The sequence below is a fragment of the Microplitis mediator genome, chromosome 6, assembly GCF_029852145.1.
Source record: "Microplitis mediator isolate UGA2020A chromosome 6, iyMicMedi2.1, whole genome shotgun sequence".
Lineage (NCBI taxonomy): Eukaryota > Metazoa > Arthropoda > Insecta > Hymenoptera > Braconidae > Microplitis > Microplitis mediator.
The window spans coordinates 18318826-18336221 of record NC_079974.1 but is presented as its reverse complement, the minus strand read 5'-3'; the positions used below and the strand labels follow the sequence as shown (position 1 = coordinate 18336221).

Below are 17396 nucleotides of genomic sequence, written 5' to 3'. Positions count from 1 at the left end.
TCAGCCAAAAATTGCAGCCACCCCCAATTACCCCTAAAGTCATTAGTTAGCAGTCAAATTACATAAATTTCATTTTCGTTGCGCAAAAAACGTTCCGATCTTCAGTTACATGTTCAAATACCGGTGTTAAATCAATGTAAAAAAAACCCATGTATCGAAGTTAGAAAAAAAAATTTTTATATATAAAAATATATAAAAATTTAATGAATATTATCTGGAGGATATTTCAATTTTGTAATGGACTGATTTAAATAATTATTTATATTATACGTAATTTAATTCAAAATTACACAATTTTACGCCCACCATTTTAATCACCAATAATTTAATTAATTAATAAAAACACTGTTTAACTGCATAGTGATCGAGTAAGTAAAAATATTCACAAAGTAAAATATTTTCAACTCCAAAAAATATGTTAACGCCAGGAAATTTTTCTAAAACCGGTGAAGAATATTTACACCGCTTTCAGTGTTGAAATTTAACACCTACACCGCCTGGACTTACTCCGGTTTTTTTACAGTGTATAAATACTTTTAAAATAGTACCTGGGCATAATAAAAACATTTGCGTCATTGAAACTTTACGTCTATTTAAGTCTTTATTTTCTCTTGTCTATTTTTTAGCTGTATTTTATATTATATATATTTTTTGTTGTTGAGTCTTCTGTTTGGTTCACGCGTCAGTCTAGTTAAAAATGACGAAATAATGGCTGAGGGTTGGTAAGGGAGGTAAAAGTTTTCACGCAGAAGAGATGGATCGTAGTCGTAGTCGTAGTCGTGGCTGTAAACTTGCTCGCAGCCGTTGCGAGAGAGAAGACTGTGAAGATGTCTTATTTTTCTACACACCGAGAGTTTTCTTCTCGTTGTCGCCATTTTCGCGTAGTCTACGTTCTCGTAGTCGTCGAGCTGGTAGTCGTGAACGTTAAAAGTTACAGGGTAAAAACTTGTTCTTTACTCTCGTTAAACTTTTTTATCAAGGCTTTTAAGATATTCGTTTAGGCATTATATTCAAGTTGGCACTGAGCTTTTAACTTTCTTACTGAATTTATCGAAAACTTTTTATTGTCAAAACAATATGCATTGCCAACATTATTTGCAATTGAATATTTAATAATACCATTCAATCAATCTATTAAATAAACACCGAAAATGAATATATAATATCAAAAATATGATAAATCTCGTTAATAAACATTCAAATATAATATAAAGTAAATATTAGTTTGCATGACAAAGTTTGTTAATTTAAAACTGAATATTAATTATCAATTTAGCATTTAAAATATATATTTATTTTGTTTATACGCAAGAACATAATTTTGTAATTAATAATCATTGAATAATAAATTGAAATTATTTATTTCATTAAGTATTAAACTGTTAGGTAGAAAAACAATAATAAATTTTACGGTATAATAAAATTTTCAATTTTATTTTCACTATTTTTGAATATTTTAAATTCAGTTCTTTGTATGAAGTTTTCGCTAAAGTAAATAGCAGAATCCGGGGCTTAATTAAATACCAGTGGAGAAAAAAAGTTTTTTTTTTTTTCAAAAATATTTACTCGCAGTATAGTTAAAATATTTTATTAAATTTCGATGAAAATAAAATGAAACGAGACTCGATAAAATGAGCAACTATAAACAAAATTGCTTGCAATTTTTTACTCGAAATTTGATAATTTGACAAATACTCATTAAAATCTAGTTTTCATAATGATCATTAAACAATTACTATTAAGAATCATGAAAATTAACAAAAAAATCTGAAAACCGCCTGACCCTGCGGGCCAGCCCCAAAACTTCCCGCTATTTTCGAGCTCAGGGAGCTCGGAAACATTATTGCTTGTAAATTTTTGAGCACTTCGAGCTCAAAAATTTGTTAGGCCGGTAAAACATACCTTCACTGAAAAATTATAAATTTTGTCCGACGATATCTTTGGAGCGAATGAACCGATTTGAACGTTCTTGGTGGCAAGCGAAAAGGCTCACTAAAACTTAGAACGGATTACATTTTGAGGTAAATGGGGCGAGTGGTTTACAAGTTATATGCATAAAACCAAAAACAAAAAAATTTTTTAATTTTTATTCTTCGTATAACTAGTAAACTACCTGACCGATTTACCCCAAAATCTGATCAATTCTAAGTTTTGGTGAGCTTTTTCGATTGTCACCAAGTACGATCAAATCGATTGGATCGTTCCAAAGATATCGTCGGACAAAAAAAAGATCACACACACACATACACACACACACACACATACACGGGGACGTCCATCCGGGAATAGTCAGAATAGCTTCCTAGGACCACAAAACGTCGACATCTGATGAAAACTCGATTTTCGAAAATCGGGCCGAAACCAACAATTTGCCTTTTTTTGAAAATTTGCAATTTTCTTAGCGGGAAGTTAAAAAAAAAAAATTTGTCATCGTAGAAGCTTATTTTACCCTCAATCCTCGTTTTATTTTGACATCTCATAATTAAAAAAAAAAATAAAACGACAAACTCTAAGAATTGAATTGTTTTCTTAAAATTTCTGAGTCACCTCAAGGCTCAGGATGTCAACTTGTCTCGCAATCTTCTAAATACATAAATAATAATTAAAAAAAAAAAAATTTTTTTCTTAAATAATGTCTTATTTTACCCTAGTATTTAATTTTATCTGAGGCTCACTACGAAAACTTTCTACATTGTGCTGTGTAGTGTAAATAAATGATTCGACGGATTCAAACTTAAATAATTAATATAATGTACAGTACGAAATAATCTTTTGGTTAGCCAATTAAATACGCTAATTATGATTCTACTAATTAGTTACTCTTATCAATGACTCAGCACAGACCATTTCATAAATTAAACGAATTATGAAATGAATTTACGCTTGTCAGTTCAAAACAAACTCTATATATTATAAATTAAACGCATAGTGTAAATTCACCCCTATTATCAAATCTATACACAAACACTCGGACTTTGTGAATTTATATGCATAAATAATATATGTATGTACACATGTATTATAAATTTAACTATTATCAGCAACATAATCAAGTATACATACGTCAGTTAATTTTGGTACAAATGTTCTACCGAGAATACCGAGAGAAAATAGATAGGAAAATAGCATTGATCGATCGAATGTTTGAGCCATCCATCACGAGATTTCATAACCTCAGTTCACAATCAACGAGCTGCTTCATCGCAATCCTGTTTTTTTATTTTGTTTATTATCTTTTTACTTTTTATTTTATTTTTATCATCTCACGGTTACACTTTTTTCCCTATTTCAAACGCTTCCATTTATCAAGCTCACATTTCTACACTGTCACCATTGTTTTATTATCACATTCAAGAGCTTCTGTATCCCCCATCTCTGAGTGATGCGTTCCCTCTAATTGATGTTATCTCAGTTTTCATTTTACTTATTTACTATCAAATCATCCTCGTCACTGACAAGCCAATCAAGTCTCTTCTATTATGACTAAATATCTGTGTTTACTTTCTTACTCATTGATAAATAGTTCCATCAAATAAAATAAAATTATGATTAAATATTGAATCTTGTGACAAATTGTTAGGAAACGGGGAGGTCTGCAACGAACTCTATAAAAAAAACATGATAGTAGAGTAAGATTTTTTGAGTCACTGTTTTTTCTTCCTCTTCCTACTCTGATAAAATCAAATATTATTATTATTATCATCCTATTGAAATCATAATGTCCTCATCGACAGAAGAATATAGCGAGTGATTATATATATCTATATATATTTATGCGCATAGTCTTTGACAAACGAAAACCACTTTTGGTTTTCCTCAGGCAACGGTGGCATTTCAATAGGGCTAGACACACGGTCAACACAAGACGCTTTGTTTCGATGAGGGTCTCTGTTGGCTGCTTCGTACCGGATGCTACTGCCGCTGTTGCCTGCCTTTTCTCTTTTCTCTGGTGCCACGGTGTCTCTTTACTACTACTAGTAAACCACTCGTTCTCTTGAAGCTCGTTCACTTTATATATCTAACGACACCAATGCAAGTATGCGATGTCTGTTCTATAGGAAGTGAAAAGGGAAAATGAGAGTGTGGGATGATATGAAAAGCCGTGAGTTTAAGAACCAACTACCACTGCACTCATCTTTTGTCAACCACGAATATCGATCCCCGTGGCAACGAGAGTGAAAAGACACTGATCCTCATTATATATACGCTCTTATCTTTGCTTTTTATAATTGATTGTCAAATAAATTTTTCGAGCAATAAAAGATCTACTGAGAGAAATCTCAAATCGGTTATTTAAATTTATCAACTCAATTTAATGCTGAATATTTTTTAGAGAATATTTTAAGAGAGAAAAATATATTTTTATGAAAATAATTCTGCAGCAATTATTATTAATGATTAATGAATTATCGATTTTTAAAATTAGGGGTGAGAAAATTTTCACGTCAATCAATGTCACTAGAATTTGATTGAAAGTTTATAAACTTTAAATTTAACAAAATATTAAAACGTTTAAATTATAAATATTTAATGAAAATGGAGAAACAAAAATAAAATAAATTTTTTTAGAGCCAATAAAAATTGATGGAAGCTCAGAAAATCCATCAACCATAATCACGATGGGATATGTTTTTGTAAAATTTTTAGTGGCACATGTATTTTGTCAATTCATGTGGTTGTTTTCTACCTTTTCGTTTTTACGACAAGCGGAAGGACGTCGATAACATCGTCGCGATATCTCAGAGCGACTTGGTAGACGAGTAAGAACTCAAGTAGAAGGAGAGAAAATAAAAATAAAATAATATAAGATGAATCAGAAGACACTCCCAACAGTGAAGTAAAGCATTTTGGTTTTGGTCTTGTTTCAGGAATGTCAGACAGCGGCAAGAGGCATCCGGTACTTTTATATATCCACGGCGAGAGCTATGACTGGGGAAGCGGAAATCCATACGACGGCAGTGTCCTTGCTAGCTACACTGACCAAGTTGTCGTAACGATCAACTACCGGCTCGGCGTACTGGGCTTTCTTAACGCCAACATTTCGCCTCATACAAAAGCACGGGTGGCAAATTACGGTCTCATGGATCAGCTGGCTGCGCTTCACTGGGTACAAGAGAACATTGCCCTCTTTGGCGGTGATCCCGGTAACGTAACACTCATGGGTCACGGCACTGGTGCTGCGTGTGTCAATTTTCTCGCCATCAGTCCCACTGTCATTTCCGGTAAGTCACGCTATATTTATTTATTTTATCCTTACGTTATGTCATTTTATATACACATCCACATTAAAAGGCTCCCAGTTCAAATACTTTTTTATTTACCTTCTAAGATAGAAACTTTTTCTTATTTACTTGGTACAGAAAAAAAATATTTCGATAATTTTTACTCTTGTCATTTATTTTGTATCAAATAAATGAATAAAACAAAACGAAATAACTTGACGAATGAAAGACAATAAAATTACTCCCCACATAAATGCCGGTGTCCCAAGTGGCCTGATTCTCGCTCGAGTTCTCAAATTAACACAGACGACAGTAACCATCATCAGTAAATGTATATCTCCTGTTATATACATCTTCCTTCTCTTTGTAGACTCTCTTCACAATTACACTATTGCCCTCATTCCGAGTATACTTCTCTTTTGGCAAGGGAATATCATTTACACCAGAATTCGAGCTCTCGTATACAGAAGACATCAGATTATACGTTAGATTAATTCTCGTTCATCTTTCAGTACACCGACTATGAGCTTTCATGAAATTTAAGGTGACTTTGACATACTTCTCAATCCAACAGAGAAAGATTGACAGAAACTTGTAATATTCTATGGAAAACATGTGTGACACATCGCAGACTGTGACTCGAAAATCCACCCAACATTCAACTAGACTACTGTGCAATACTATATTTATACTATTATACTACTCTTTCCCCTATTTTATATATATATAAGCAGTCTACGACGTATGTCTGCTGGTAGGTCGGTTGGGTTTTATCCAGGGCAAAGTAGACTCCGGTAACACATTGCCGTAGATATTGGATGTCTCTCTTTATATCTTTATCCCCATTGCCTCAGGTTACACTATACTATACTATACCTATTTCTACATACAGACTATAGATATATATATGCACACATATATACATGTATATATCTTCCTACATACAATGTATGAGGCATATCGACTGCAACGTATTCACCTTGCTCATATAATTCCATAGTGGGTTAACGGTCACATGGGACCAACCGCTTCGCGATTCTGTTACCTATAACTTGGATATGGATATCCTGACTACGACGACATTTGCGATATTATGTGCGTGAAATATCGCTGCTGTTACTAGGTTTGATATACAATAATAGTTGTGTGAACACACTTGCTATGACCACTTTACGCCCTCTTTGCATTTGCCGATTATGTATGCAAGAATAAATTATCAAACTCATGCTGAGTAAATCTACAGTTAAACTAATTAATTTTATTATTCATTACGAATATTAGACAAATAAACTAATGAGCTAAATTTCAAAGCTGGGCGATCCCGAGTCAAAAAACAAATTCGGATTTAAGTCGCAAGGTTCTCAAAGAGGTTTTTGAGGATCAATTTAGAATTTAAAGATTGACAACAGTATAGAAAGTTATCCTAGTTTAGTCCTCAAAGTAGTAGTTACGACCAATTTTACCTCTTCGAGAACTAAAATGGAATAACATAATCTGGATTACACGGAGAAAAATGTTGGCTCGAAACCTAGCAATTTTTATTATGCTGTCGACCAAACTTAAAACAAGAAGGGAAGCATCCAAAAAATTATTGTGCTCATACGAAAAATTATTATGCTGTATCACAACACTTACTACGTGCTAGAAACTTATCGATAAGCTTTAATAATAATTACTTTCATACATTATAATAATTGTGATGCGGCATAATGATTTTTTATAAGAGCATAATAAATTTTTTGATGCTTCACTTTCTGTTTTAAGTTTGGTCGACAGCATAATAAAAATTGCTAGGTCTCACACTGAGAGGAAAAAAAATTAAATTCAAGTAACCATGTTTACTTAACTCATAATACTGAAAACAAGAAAAAATTTACTACATCGAAGTATAATATTTCTTATCTTTATAACAATTGTTTGAATCTACTCATAAATTTCTACAGACAATGCATTTTTACTAAAATTAAAAAAATATTTACTTGGCACTATTTGAGTAAAATAATACTTAAATCAAGAAATTTTACTTGGAAATATACACTTTTTTCTCTTGGTGCAAGCCAACACTTTTCTCCTACTAGAGCCTCAAAATACTCAAAACATACAGGAATAATTTTATCCACATTCGAACCTCAAAGATCTCATTCGACGTATTATCTCCCCTCCCTTTTCTATTTAAAATTTTTTAAAGTCCAAAGTATAACTTTTTATTCGTTGAGGATTTTGAGGCCTTAGTTACAATTTAAAATCGATAAATTATTCGCATTTAGACCTCATAGTTCTCATTGAGGATTTTTAGTACTAAAATAGAGTTACTTTTTGGCCAGCAAATAAAACATTCAAGGAATTGATGCCTTTAAGGATTAAACTAGAATTGGTTTTTTGACTCAGGTTTCTTAATTTATTTCAAAAAATTAATGTTAATTATTTTTACTTGCAATCAGTTCAAGCAAATTTAAATTATTTAATATAAAACTATGATGCGGGTAATAACGACCTATCAAGCGAGACTCGGGTGGGATAACAAAAGATTTTAACCAGTCCTTTGGGACTGCAGTTTAAAAGTAACAAGTAAAAGTGTTGGGATGACAATTCGTGTTACTTAATTATTTAAAAATTAGTTTACTTACAAAGTTTAATTCATAAGTGCAGTCCAAAATTGAATTAAACTATTAATTAAAATTTTATAATATTTATGGGTAAAATATTTTATCGCAAATATTAGTTTCAATAAAATTCTCTGTTAAATTTTAAATTATCGACAAAACCAAATAGGGATGAAAAATTCTAGCAATTTATTGATAGAGAATTTAATTTCTTTTATAATTTTTTTTTTCTGAATAAATTCAACGTTAACCTTTTTATTAATTAATCATAAGGGGAAATGAAATAAATAATTAATAAAATGTCTAGACTATATAGATTAATATTTATGATCAATAAAAAGTTAAATGTATTGCAAATAAAAGAAAATAACTGGTTGAAAAAATATCGACATGCGCTAACGTAAATCAAGTGAACGTGCCCCTTAGTTCGAACTTGATCTCGCTCCTCCAACATCCACCGACACGCTATTGGAAAATACTTTTCTTGATGCCCAATATGGAGACGCGTGTCCTGGACAGTTGCCAGCTCTGCTGCTGGATTACGACATCACGATTTTTTAAAATTAACTCACGCAATTTTTTTTCTACTCATATTTCAACAATTATTTGTCTCTATATTTTTATATCATACTTTTTTTTTTACATATAAATTCGTTTTTTGTGATGGGAAAGATTATTAACGTGTCACATCTCGCGGGAGGACAAATAGTTATTTAATACCCCCAAATATTTGATAACACCGTGTGCATTTAAATGGAAAAAACAGGGTCGGTCTCCTCTCAATAAAAAATATTTCCCTGTATAACGGTGACGTGATCACGCATACGCTCAGCGATTTGGTACGAGCTGTGCTCTGCCTTATCAGCAAACCGAGTGAGCTTTGGACACGAGCGAGTTTGGACACCAGCCAAAATCGGTTGGGAGCGATCTTCATCCACATTGCTGCTACTAGCTTCACTTTGATTCTATACTGCTATAATATATAGATATTTTGATCCTCTTCCAGTACCATCCCGGATGTAAAATACTTTATACTACTCTTCTATCGTAATATTAACCGTAAAACTTATTCAATTCATTCAGAATTATTTTTTTTACTCCCTTCCAAATTAACTACATAAATTTTGACATATATTTTTTTTAATTCAAATCAAATGTGATAAATTTTACTTTGAATTTGAACAATCAAAAATTCTATTGTAACGTATAGTTGTTGCTTAAACTTTCCCTTGAATCACCACACTCTGAATATGAGTGGAAACAAAAATAAAAATTTTTTTTCATATTTTTGACGGACTCCATTTTGCTCGAATATGAAAAAAAACTTTTTGTCAATTGAAACTTTATTTTAATTTGAGAAAAAAATTTGACGTATTCAGGATAAAAAATTCCATCTTTTCTTCGGCTACCCCATTTTCCCGACTTTACTCCTCTTGAAAGTTATAAGATTTTCTCATTTTTTAAATTTGTTAATTATTTTTAAAAATTACTCTGTATGTTAACTCAAGATAAAAAATTCACCATAGTCTGCACACTGAGTATTTCTGAAGTAGCTCTTTCATTATTTATACATAATAAAAACCAAGAAATAAAATAAACGAGATAAAAAATTAATGAAAGAATAAACATCCTTAGATTATGCTATTTTATATTTTATACTCTTATTACGAAACGAGCACACTAATTATGTACGCCGTACAATGAGGATATATATCTCTATCTATCTTGAAGATCTTGGAGAGTTATACATATATATGTCTTAAACTAGCAGAGAAAATCCGGTGGGAGAACAGTAAAATTCATCGGAGCATGGTTTTGGTAACATTCTGGCCACTCTTGTAAACCCAAAGGATTTCAGACTACATAGAAGGAAGTTGTCTTGTGGTTACTTCAGCAGCCTCTAATTAGGATGAATTCCGGTTGATGGTGTGGGTTTGCGTCTCGGAGATTGTTGAGAGAATTTCATACGGATTTCCCGCCGAGAAAATTTCAAACTTTATGCGATCAAAACACATCACACTCTACCTGTTCTGCCAACGGATGAAGGCATCAGTGCATTAAATATCTTTCAATCAAATATCTTCTCTAGCTTAGTCTCATTCTTATATATAAATACTAGTCCTTACAGCGTGCTTACCATTACAGCAAATTAAAAAAGAATATATTCAAATTTTTTTGCCCATTAAATTCAAAAAAATTTAACGATCTCCTTTATTATTAAATAAAACAAATTCCATTGAATGAATGAATGAATATTTATATATCTATATATATAAAGTCTTAATTTCTATCAAAACTTTATGAGTTCGATAAATAAAAAAAGGAAAAAAATAAAAAATAGAAGATGGAAAATATTATGAAAGAATTTTAATGCACTTGCTGGTTTATATAAATTCTCGTGGTACTTTGAATTTGTCAAGTACGTGGACTAAATAAGTCACTTGAAAGCGCATCGTCAATTCAACAAGAATAAGTATAAGATGAACTGAAAGTACTAGTAGCGACGGCGGCAGTAGCAATAAGATCTCGAGAGGCTGTGCTCAAGTTTTTTAAAAAAGTTTATCGAATGACATTATCTCTCAATAACGTTGTTTCGGTGACATGTCGTCAGGAATACAAACGAAAAAAATCATAGGGTCTTAAAAATACGGATAATTTTCGTGTATATTTATTTTCCGTCTCTCAATCCTTTTATCATTTTTTCGAGAAAAGATAGATGAGGAAACGAGTAACCCACCTGGGTTATGCTTAACGACAAAAGTGATTTTTAATAGTGGGAATAAATTTAAACTTAACGTTTACTAACCCACTAGTTTTAAAGGAATCATCTATTTAAGTTTAAAAATAAATTTAGTCCGCGAACAAATTTAAGTTGAATTATAATATTCAAATTTATGAAGATAACGTTAAATATTATGTGAGGCAATATTTTATTTAAATATTTTCAAATAAATATTTATTCAAATTTTATATTTTATACTTAAAGAATTTAATGCCCACAAATATGTCATGTTTTGATCTAGATAAATTTTTAAATATATTTTATACTTTTTATTTCCAGGTCTTTTTAAGAGAGCCATTTTACTGTCAGGCAGCGCCTTGTCGTCCTGGGCAGTTGTAGAAGATCCGGTAACGTACGCCGTAAAACTAGCTAAAGCAGTAAACTGTTCTGTACCATCAGATCTTCTGAAGGAGCACGAGCTGATCGTGGATTGTCTACGTGAAGCTCAACTCAAGGATCTCATGTCAGCGGACATACAAGCGCCGACTTTTCTCAGTGCATTCGGACCCAGTGTCGACGGGGTCGTCATAAAACCAGATTTTCACAAGGATCTTCTTTCCTATCTCGGTCCAGAGTTCCAAGGATCCGGGTCAGTAAAAATAAATTTTTATAAATTTATTTTTTCACTTACTCTAGCCTATTTTATTTCAATAAAATTAAGATCGAAAGTAAGTAAGTAAATAAAACTTTTGACATAATTTATGAATTAGTTTTGAATTACCATAAATGATAGATTGTCATAACAAGTAATCCATTAATGTAAAATAATTAATAAACTATTTTTTAAATTTTTTTAATGTACGTGATTAATTTAATACAGAAGTTTCACGCGAGAAACTTTAGTTACTTAGTTATTTACTTTCTTTCTTACTTACTTACTTCGTTACTTACTCACTCCTAAGCTAAATTTATTTAATTCACAGACAACTTCCAAAGAGAAATGATCCTGGAACGCCAATCACCAGTAACAACAAGTATGATCTATTGTTCGGCGTAACAACAAGCGAGGCATTGTGGAGATTCGCTGAAAAAGACGTGCAAGCCGGTTTTGAGGGCGAAAGACGGGACAGAATAATACGCACTTACGTAAGAAATGCCTACACGTATCACCTCACGGAAATATTTTATACAGTAAGTAAATGACGACATCCGAGTCAAATTTAAAATTTGTTTTTTAAATTTTTCATTCACAAAAAACATAAACAAAATAAAGAATCTTAGATTTTTGTTAATTACTCAATAACTATAAGCGATATCGAAAATCTAAAAAAAGATCTTTAAGGAGGAGGAAATTTTTAACAAAAAGTCTCGACTCCCGGAATTCTAGCTCCATAAACATTAATTTTTATTTGATGTTAAAAATCAGATTCCGCGCAGCTGCAATCTTACTCTAACCTCAACACGCCAATATGACAGCAAAAAACTTATTAAAAAAAATAAAAAACACATCTTGCTCGAAATTTCATTTCGCATCGAATGAGCTATCACTTGTATTTTTGCCACAATTCTAAAGATTTTTTACAGCATATTCACACAAGATTTTTACAAAAATCTTCGTTCCTATGTAAGATAGTAATTGTTACCATGCTCATATAGGAATCAGAACTATTTTTTTCTCTCCGTGCAGAAAGTAACTCTACTTCAGTACTCAAAATCCTCAATGAGAACTATGAGGTCGATTTTAAATTGTAACTAAGGCCTCAAAATCCTCAACGAATGAAAAGTTATAATACTTCGGACTTTGAAAAATTTTAGATAGAAAAGGGAGGGGAGAGAATACATCGAATGAGACTTTGGAGGTTCAAATGCGGATAAAATTATTCCTGTATGATTTTAGTATTTTGAGGCTCTAATCCAGATTATGTTATTCCATTTTAGTCCTTGAAGTGGTAAAATTGGTCGTAGCTACTACTTTGAGGACTGAACCAGGATAACTTTCTATACTGTTGTCAATCTTAAAATTCTAAAATGATCCTCGAAAACCTTATTGAGAACTTTGAGACTTAAATCCGAATTTGTTTTTTGACTCGGGTAAACAAAGAAGAAAAAATAAATGTGGTCAATCGATAGTTGTTTAAAGTAAAAATAAAATATAAATTTCACGCAAATATAAAAGTAACTCATCCCAGAAATGTGCACACTAGTAAATCAAATACTGTTTGACACAAAAAAAGTTATGTATCGACAAACGAATGCCCTCGATCACATATCACAAACATTTAGGTAGTCTGATACTCACAGTAGAACTGTAGATATAACAAATATATCTATCTGCATATAACTGTTATCTCTGAACATCCGTTAAACGGTGTATTTGGATATGGATAAAATAAATGGATCGGATAAACAAAACAAATAAAATTTTTAAATATAAATAAAAACTATAAATAAACAAAAATACCAACACTAACACCAACACCAATAGCCGAATAAACCAAATGAATATGAGGGATAAAAAATATATAAATATATAAATATTACTGAAAAAAAATAAAAATTACGACAATATCTGACATCAGAGTGTCAGATAATCGCATATGCATCGGTTGTAATCTGATCATTTTACATTTTCATGATAAGAAAATACATGGTTACATTTTTAAAGCTTATCCATTAATGAATTGCTATTTATGGTAGCAATTTATACGAATGTTACGAAATAATTTACAGTGAGCTGTTTTTTTTTTATTTGAAAACGGGGGATAAAGTTTTATGCATTGAGTTTTTTTTAGATCACTTTAATTCGTTAAAATGAACTTTCTGTCAAATTAACTGCGCACAAACTCAACGTTCAAAGCTTATCAAACTTTGTATTGGCTTTTGAAAACTTTCAACGTGTCTACAGTATATGTGTATATATATGAAGGTTATAAGCTACTTTACTGCGTATTACTCAATAAAGTGGTTCATTATAAAATACTAACAACCAAACTACTACTACTACTACTACAAACCGTCTTTAGTAAAATATTTGTTAAAGCGATGGAAAAAACAAAAAAAAAACGAATGTGAATTAGAAATAAAAGTGAAGAAAAAAAAATTGAATATAAAATACAAGAGGGAACTAACTACGAAACTCATTCGTTTTATTCAGAGTGTTGTATTTATTTTTTGTTTAAAAGAACATTTTGTGCTTTTGTTTGCTTAGATAGTGAACGAGTATACTGAGTGGGAACGAACAATGCAGCATCCATCAAACACGAGAGACGGATGCGTACGTGCATTGAGTGACGCACAATTCGTAGCACCACTTGTACAAACTGGTGATCTTTTTACACTTCGTCACACACGCCAACCAAATAATCCTCACATTACGCCAATTCCTGACAGCGAAAAAGAACCAATGCCGAAAACATATTTCTATGTATTCGATTTTCAAACCAAGGACGGCGATTATCCAGAGGTGAGATATATATTTTTTATTTTAATTTATAACTTATCAAACAACTTTCTGACCTATACATTATCTGGGTAATTAACGTCGTTAGAGAGTAGAGAATTTTTTTTTGTCGATACATTTAATTAACAAAAAATTAATTAGTCACACACAGAAAAAAAAAATTTTCGACTGAAGGTAAATATTCATGATACTGAAGTTAGCCGAAGTCTAGTAATTTTTGGATTTTATTGTAGACGGTAAATTATAAAAAAAAAAATTTGAAAAAATTGCACATGAAGTTTTTTAAATTTTCTACATGTGCATATTTTTATTTTATTTTTTTTCCATAATTAATTTGTTGAAACAAAAATCCGAAAATTGCCAATTGTCTGCTAACTTCAAGATCATAAATATTCTTGATTCAAGAAATTTTTTTGGAAACCTAAATTTTCTCAGATCAAGTAGAAATCTTCTCCGACCAAGACGAATTTTTTTTAACCAAGACAGAGTCTTTTGGCTCAAAAAAATCTTGACTTAGTTCCCGAAAACGTTTGTCTTCCAAAATATTTTCTTGACTCAAGATAACTTTTTTTTCTGTGCAGGTAACTTATAAATCTAGTACTAAAATCCATCCTCTATAATCAATTTACAAAACAAAAAAATACATGAGCGAAAATAAAATAAAAATATAAAAAGGGAATGAATAATTGAAATCGCAGAGCACTGAATTACTCACTTTTACGGTCAATAATCAACAATGACTAATAGTAATAATTATTGTAATAGCTTCAGTCAACCACCAGTGATAAATATACATATAATAAATATATATATATAAAACAGCATAGAGTAGAGTAGAATAGAATAGACGTTGGAAATGGTTTATGGATGTAGTGGTCTCGTGACACCGGGTGTCGCGGATATTGATTTCAATGCCGCGCATTGCCGATGAGTTCACCACTCACTTTGCAAGCTCAACTCCAATACAATCATCTATTTTACTCTCTTTTACTCTCTCTCTCTCTCTCTCTTCATTATTCCATCACTCTGGTACACAGAACTTGTATATGTATCTATCTATCCATCTATCTCTCGCCCCAACAACGAGCAACATCGATGCACTGTAATTTGTTCATAATTGAACGTAAACACACCGATAATTGGCAACAAAGAGGTCACAGGCATATGCATATTCATGTATCGTATGAGCACTTATGGATATTTTGTATATATCAATATGCATGTACAAAATTTTGACAATCACACAATTTAAGGTTTTAACAAAATTTTCATTTAATTTTCTCGGGAATAATAAATTACAATTGTAAAAGTAATTGACGGGTGAAATTATCGCTGTGACAGAATTGAGTGAGTGTAAAACCATTCATGATATTATTATTATTATTTCTCTTTAGAATTTAATTGTTTTATGAGTTTGTCGAAGTCATAAAACTTGTCTAGAGCACTTATAAGTGCTACGTATATCTATACATGTGGGCTGGTGCTTTGATGACTATGAAAATACCATTGAAAATTTAAACTACTGATGATAGCATTCCGGGAAATGCAGACGACGTTATACGATTAAATACGTGTGTATATTTGTCGATTATTGTATATGTAGATACTTCGTATGTATGTATGGTCATATATGTATATATATGAATATAGCGTGACGTTGTGTGCAGGTTTAATTGAAATATCACCAGAGAATCGACGACGCAAGCCCGTTTCAATTTTCGGGTGTGCTTTGACGTTTACGAATTGTCGTCATATTACTGGCGCCAGTTATTCCACATACTTTTATGTTACTAGTTTTTATTTCCTGTCTATACCTTTACGTTGTCTATACCTTTACACGGAAAGAAAATTATGGAAACTGTTCCCATAATTTTGTGAAATTTTTTCCTATACCATCATAGGAATTACGACCATAAATTATGGGAGCAGTTTCTATAATTATAGGAATGTTTCCCATTATTATAGGAATAGTTCCTATAATTATGGGAATGAGACGCATAACGTTATAGGAATGGTTCTTCTAATTATAGGAATGGTCCCTATAATTTATAGGAATACTTTCTATAATATTATGGGAATCATTCCCATAATATATAGGAACTATTCCTATAAATTGTAGGAACCATTCCCATAAATTATAGGAATGGTACCTATAATAGTATGAGAGCTATTCCCATAATATTATAGGAATAGTTCCCATACCATTATGGGAATGGTTCCCATAATGGTATAGGAATTGCTCCCATAATATATTGGAACCATCCCTATAGTAGTATGGGTACAATTCCCATATCATTATGGGAACTATTCCCATAATTCATAGCAAAACTTCCCATAATTTTCTTTCCGAGTAGATTCTTATCATTTTGACCATTTAATTTGTTATTTATAAAATTATTATTCCCGATTATTTTTTCAACCATAAAATGCCGCAGAAAAATTATTCTATGCGATATATTTGTTAATTTAAAATGAAATAAAAATTTTATAAACTTAATAAAACCGTTGATGAGTGAATTGAATACGAATGCAAATATTTTTTAAAGAAAATCCCGGGATTTTGGGTGATATAGATATAGATAAAGATAAAGTTCGGAGAATGGAATAAAAGCTTTTTCAATATACCTTGAACTAAATCTCGATTGGTAACTTTCTGGTTTCTCTGGTAGATAGCCAGTGCATACGGGATCTCGGAGAGATTTTTCCATTTCGGTGAGAAATAGGAAAAATAAAATAAAAAGAAAAAATGAAGTAAAAAGGTTGAGGGACTTTGACGAGTTGTTTGTTCTTCCGTATCCACAACCGATCAATTTCTCCATTATCTTGAACGAAGGCTCGTGGGAATATATCCATCGTGGTGTACACTATATAAAAGAAGATGTGGAAAAAAAAATGATAAAAAAGATAAAAATGTATAGGGTGTATATAAATAGCGAGAGTGAATGCAGATCTCCAACAATCCGGTAATCAATTCTGTTTAAATTGAAATTGAAATCGAGTTTTAATGGTTCGATTAATGAACGAGGATGTAGGTACTTGGTTGTGAATTACGGTTTTTTCAATAGTCTTCTCTTAAATTTGCGGTATTATTCAGTAGTAAAGTAATCCGATCTCTTCTCAATAGTATATGAGTTGTATTATGCACGTAAAACGGTTGTCTAATCTTTCGCGATTTCAATTTGAGTTTTGCTATAAACCATTTTGTAGTTTGTTAATTTATTTTCAGGCGAACTCGATAACTATCGGCGGTTATTTAATGAGATATTATTAAATATACATATTTATAACGGTCGTTGTAACTTAATTCAGTGAACTATACACTGTAAAAAATCACCGGGGAAAGTCCAAGCGGTGTAGGTGTTAAAATCATCGGTGTTAAATTTACCCCC

At 31.5% G+C, this 17396-nt stretch overlaps 1 protein-coding gene across 2 annotated transcripts in view; it reads left to right on the top strand.

Annotated features, from left to right (window-relative positions):
- Positions 1–17396, top strand: part of LOC130670315 (neuroligin-4, X-linked-like) — a 210179-nt gene that overhangs the window by 130863 nt on the left and 61920 nt on the right. For both annotated transcript variants that reach the window (XM_057473668.1, XM_057473669.1), the window contains exons 4-7: positions 4869–5222; positions 10887–11196; positions 11531–11738; positions 13756–14010. In XM_057473668.1, the coding sequence (XP_057329651.1) occupies positions 4869–5222; positions 10887–11196; positions 11531–11738; positions 13756–14010 (1127 nt within the window). The remainder of the gene's footprint in view (positions 1–4868; positions 5223–10886; positions 11197–11530; positions 11739–13755; positions 14011–17396) is intronic.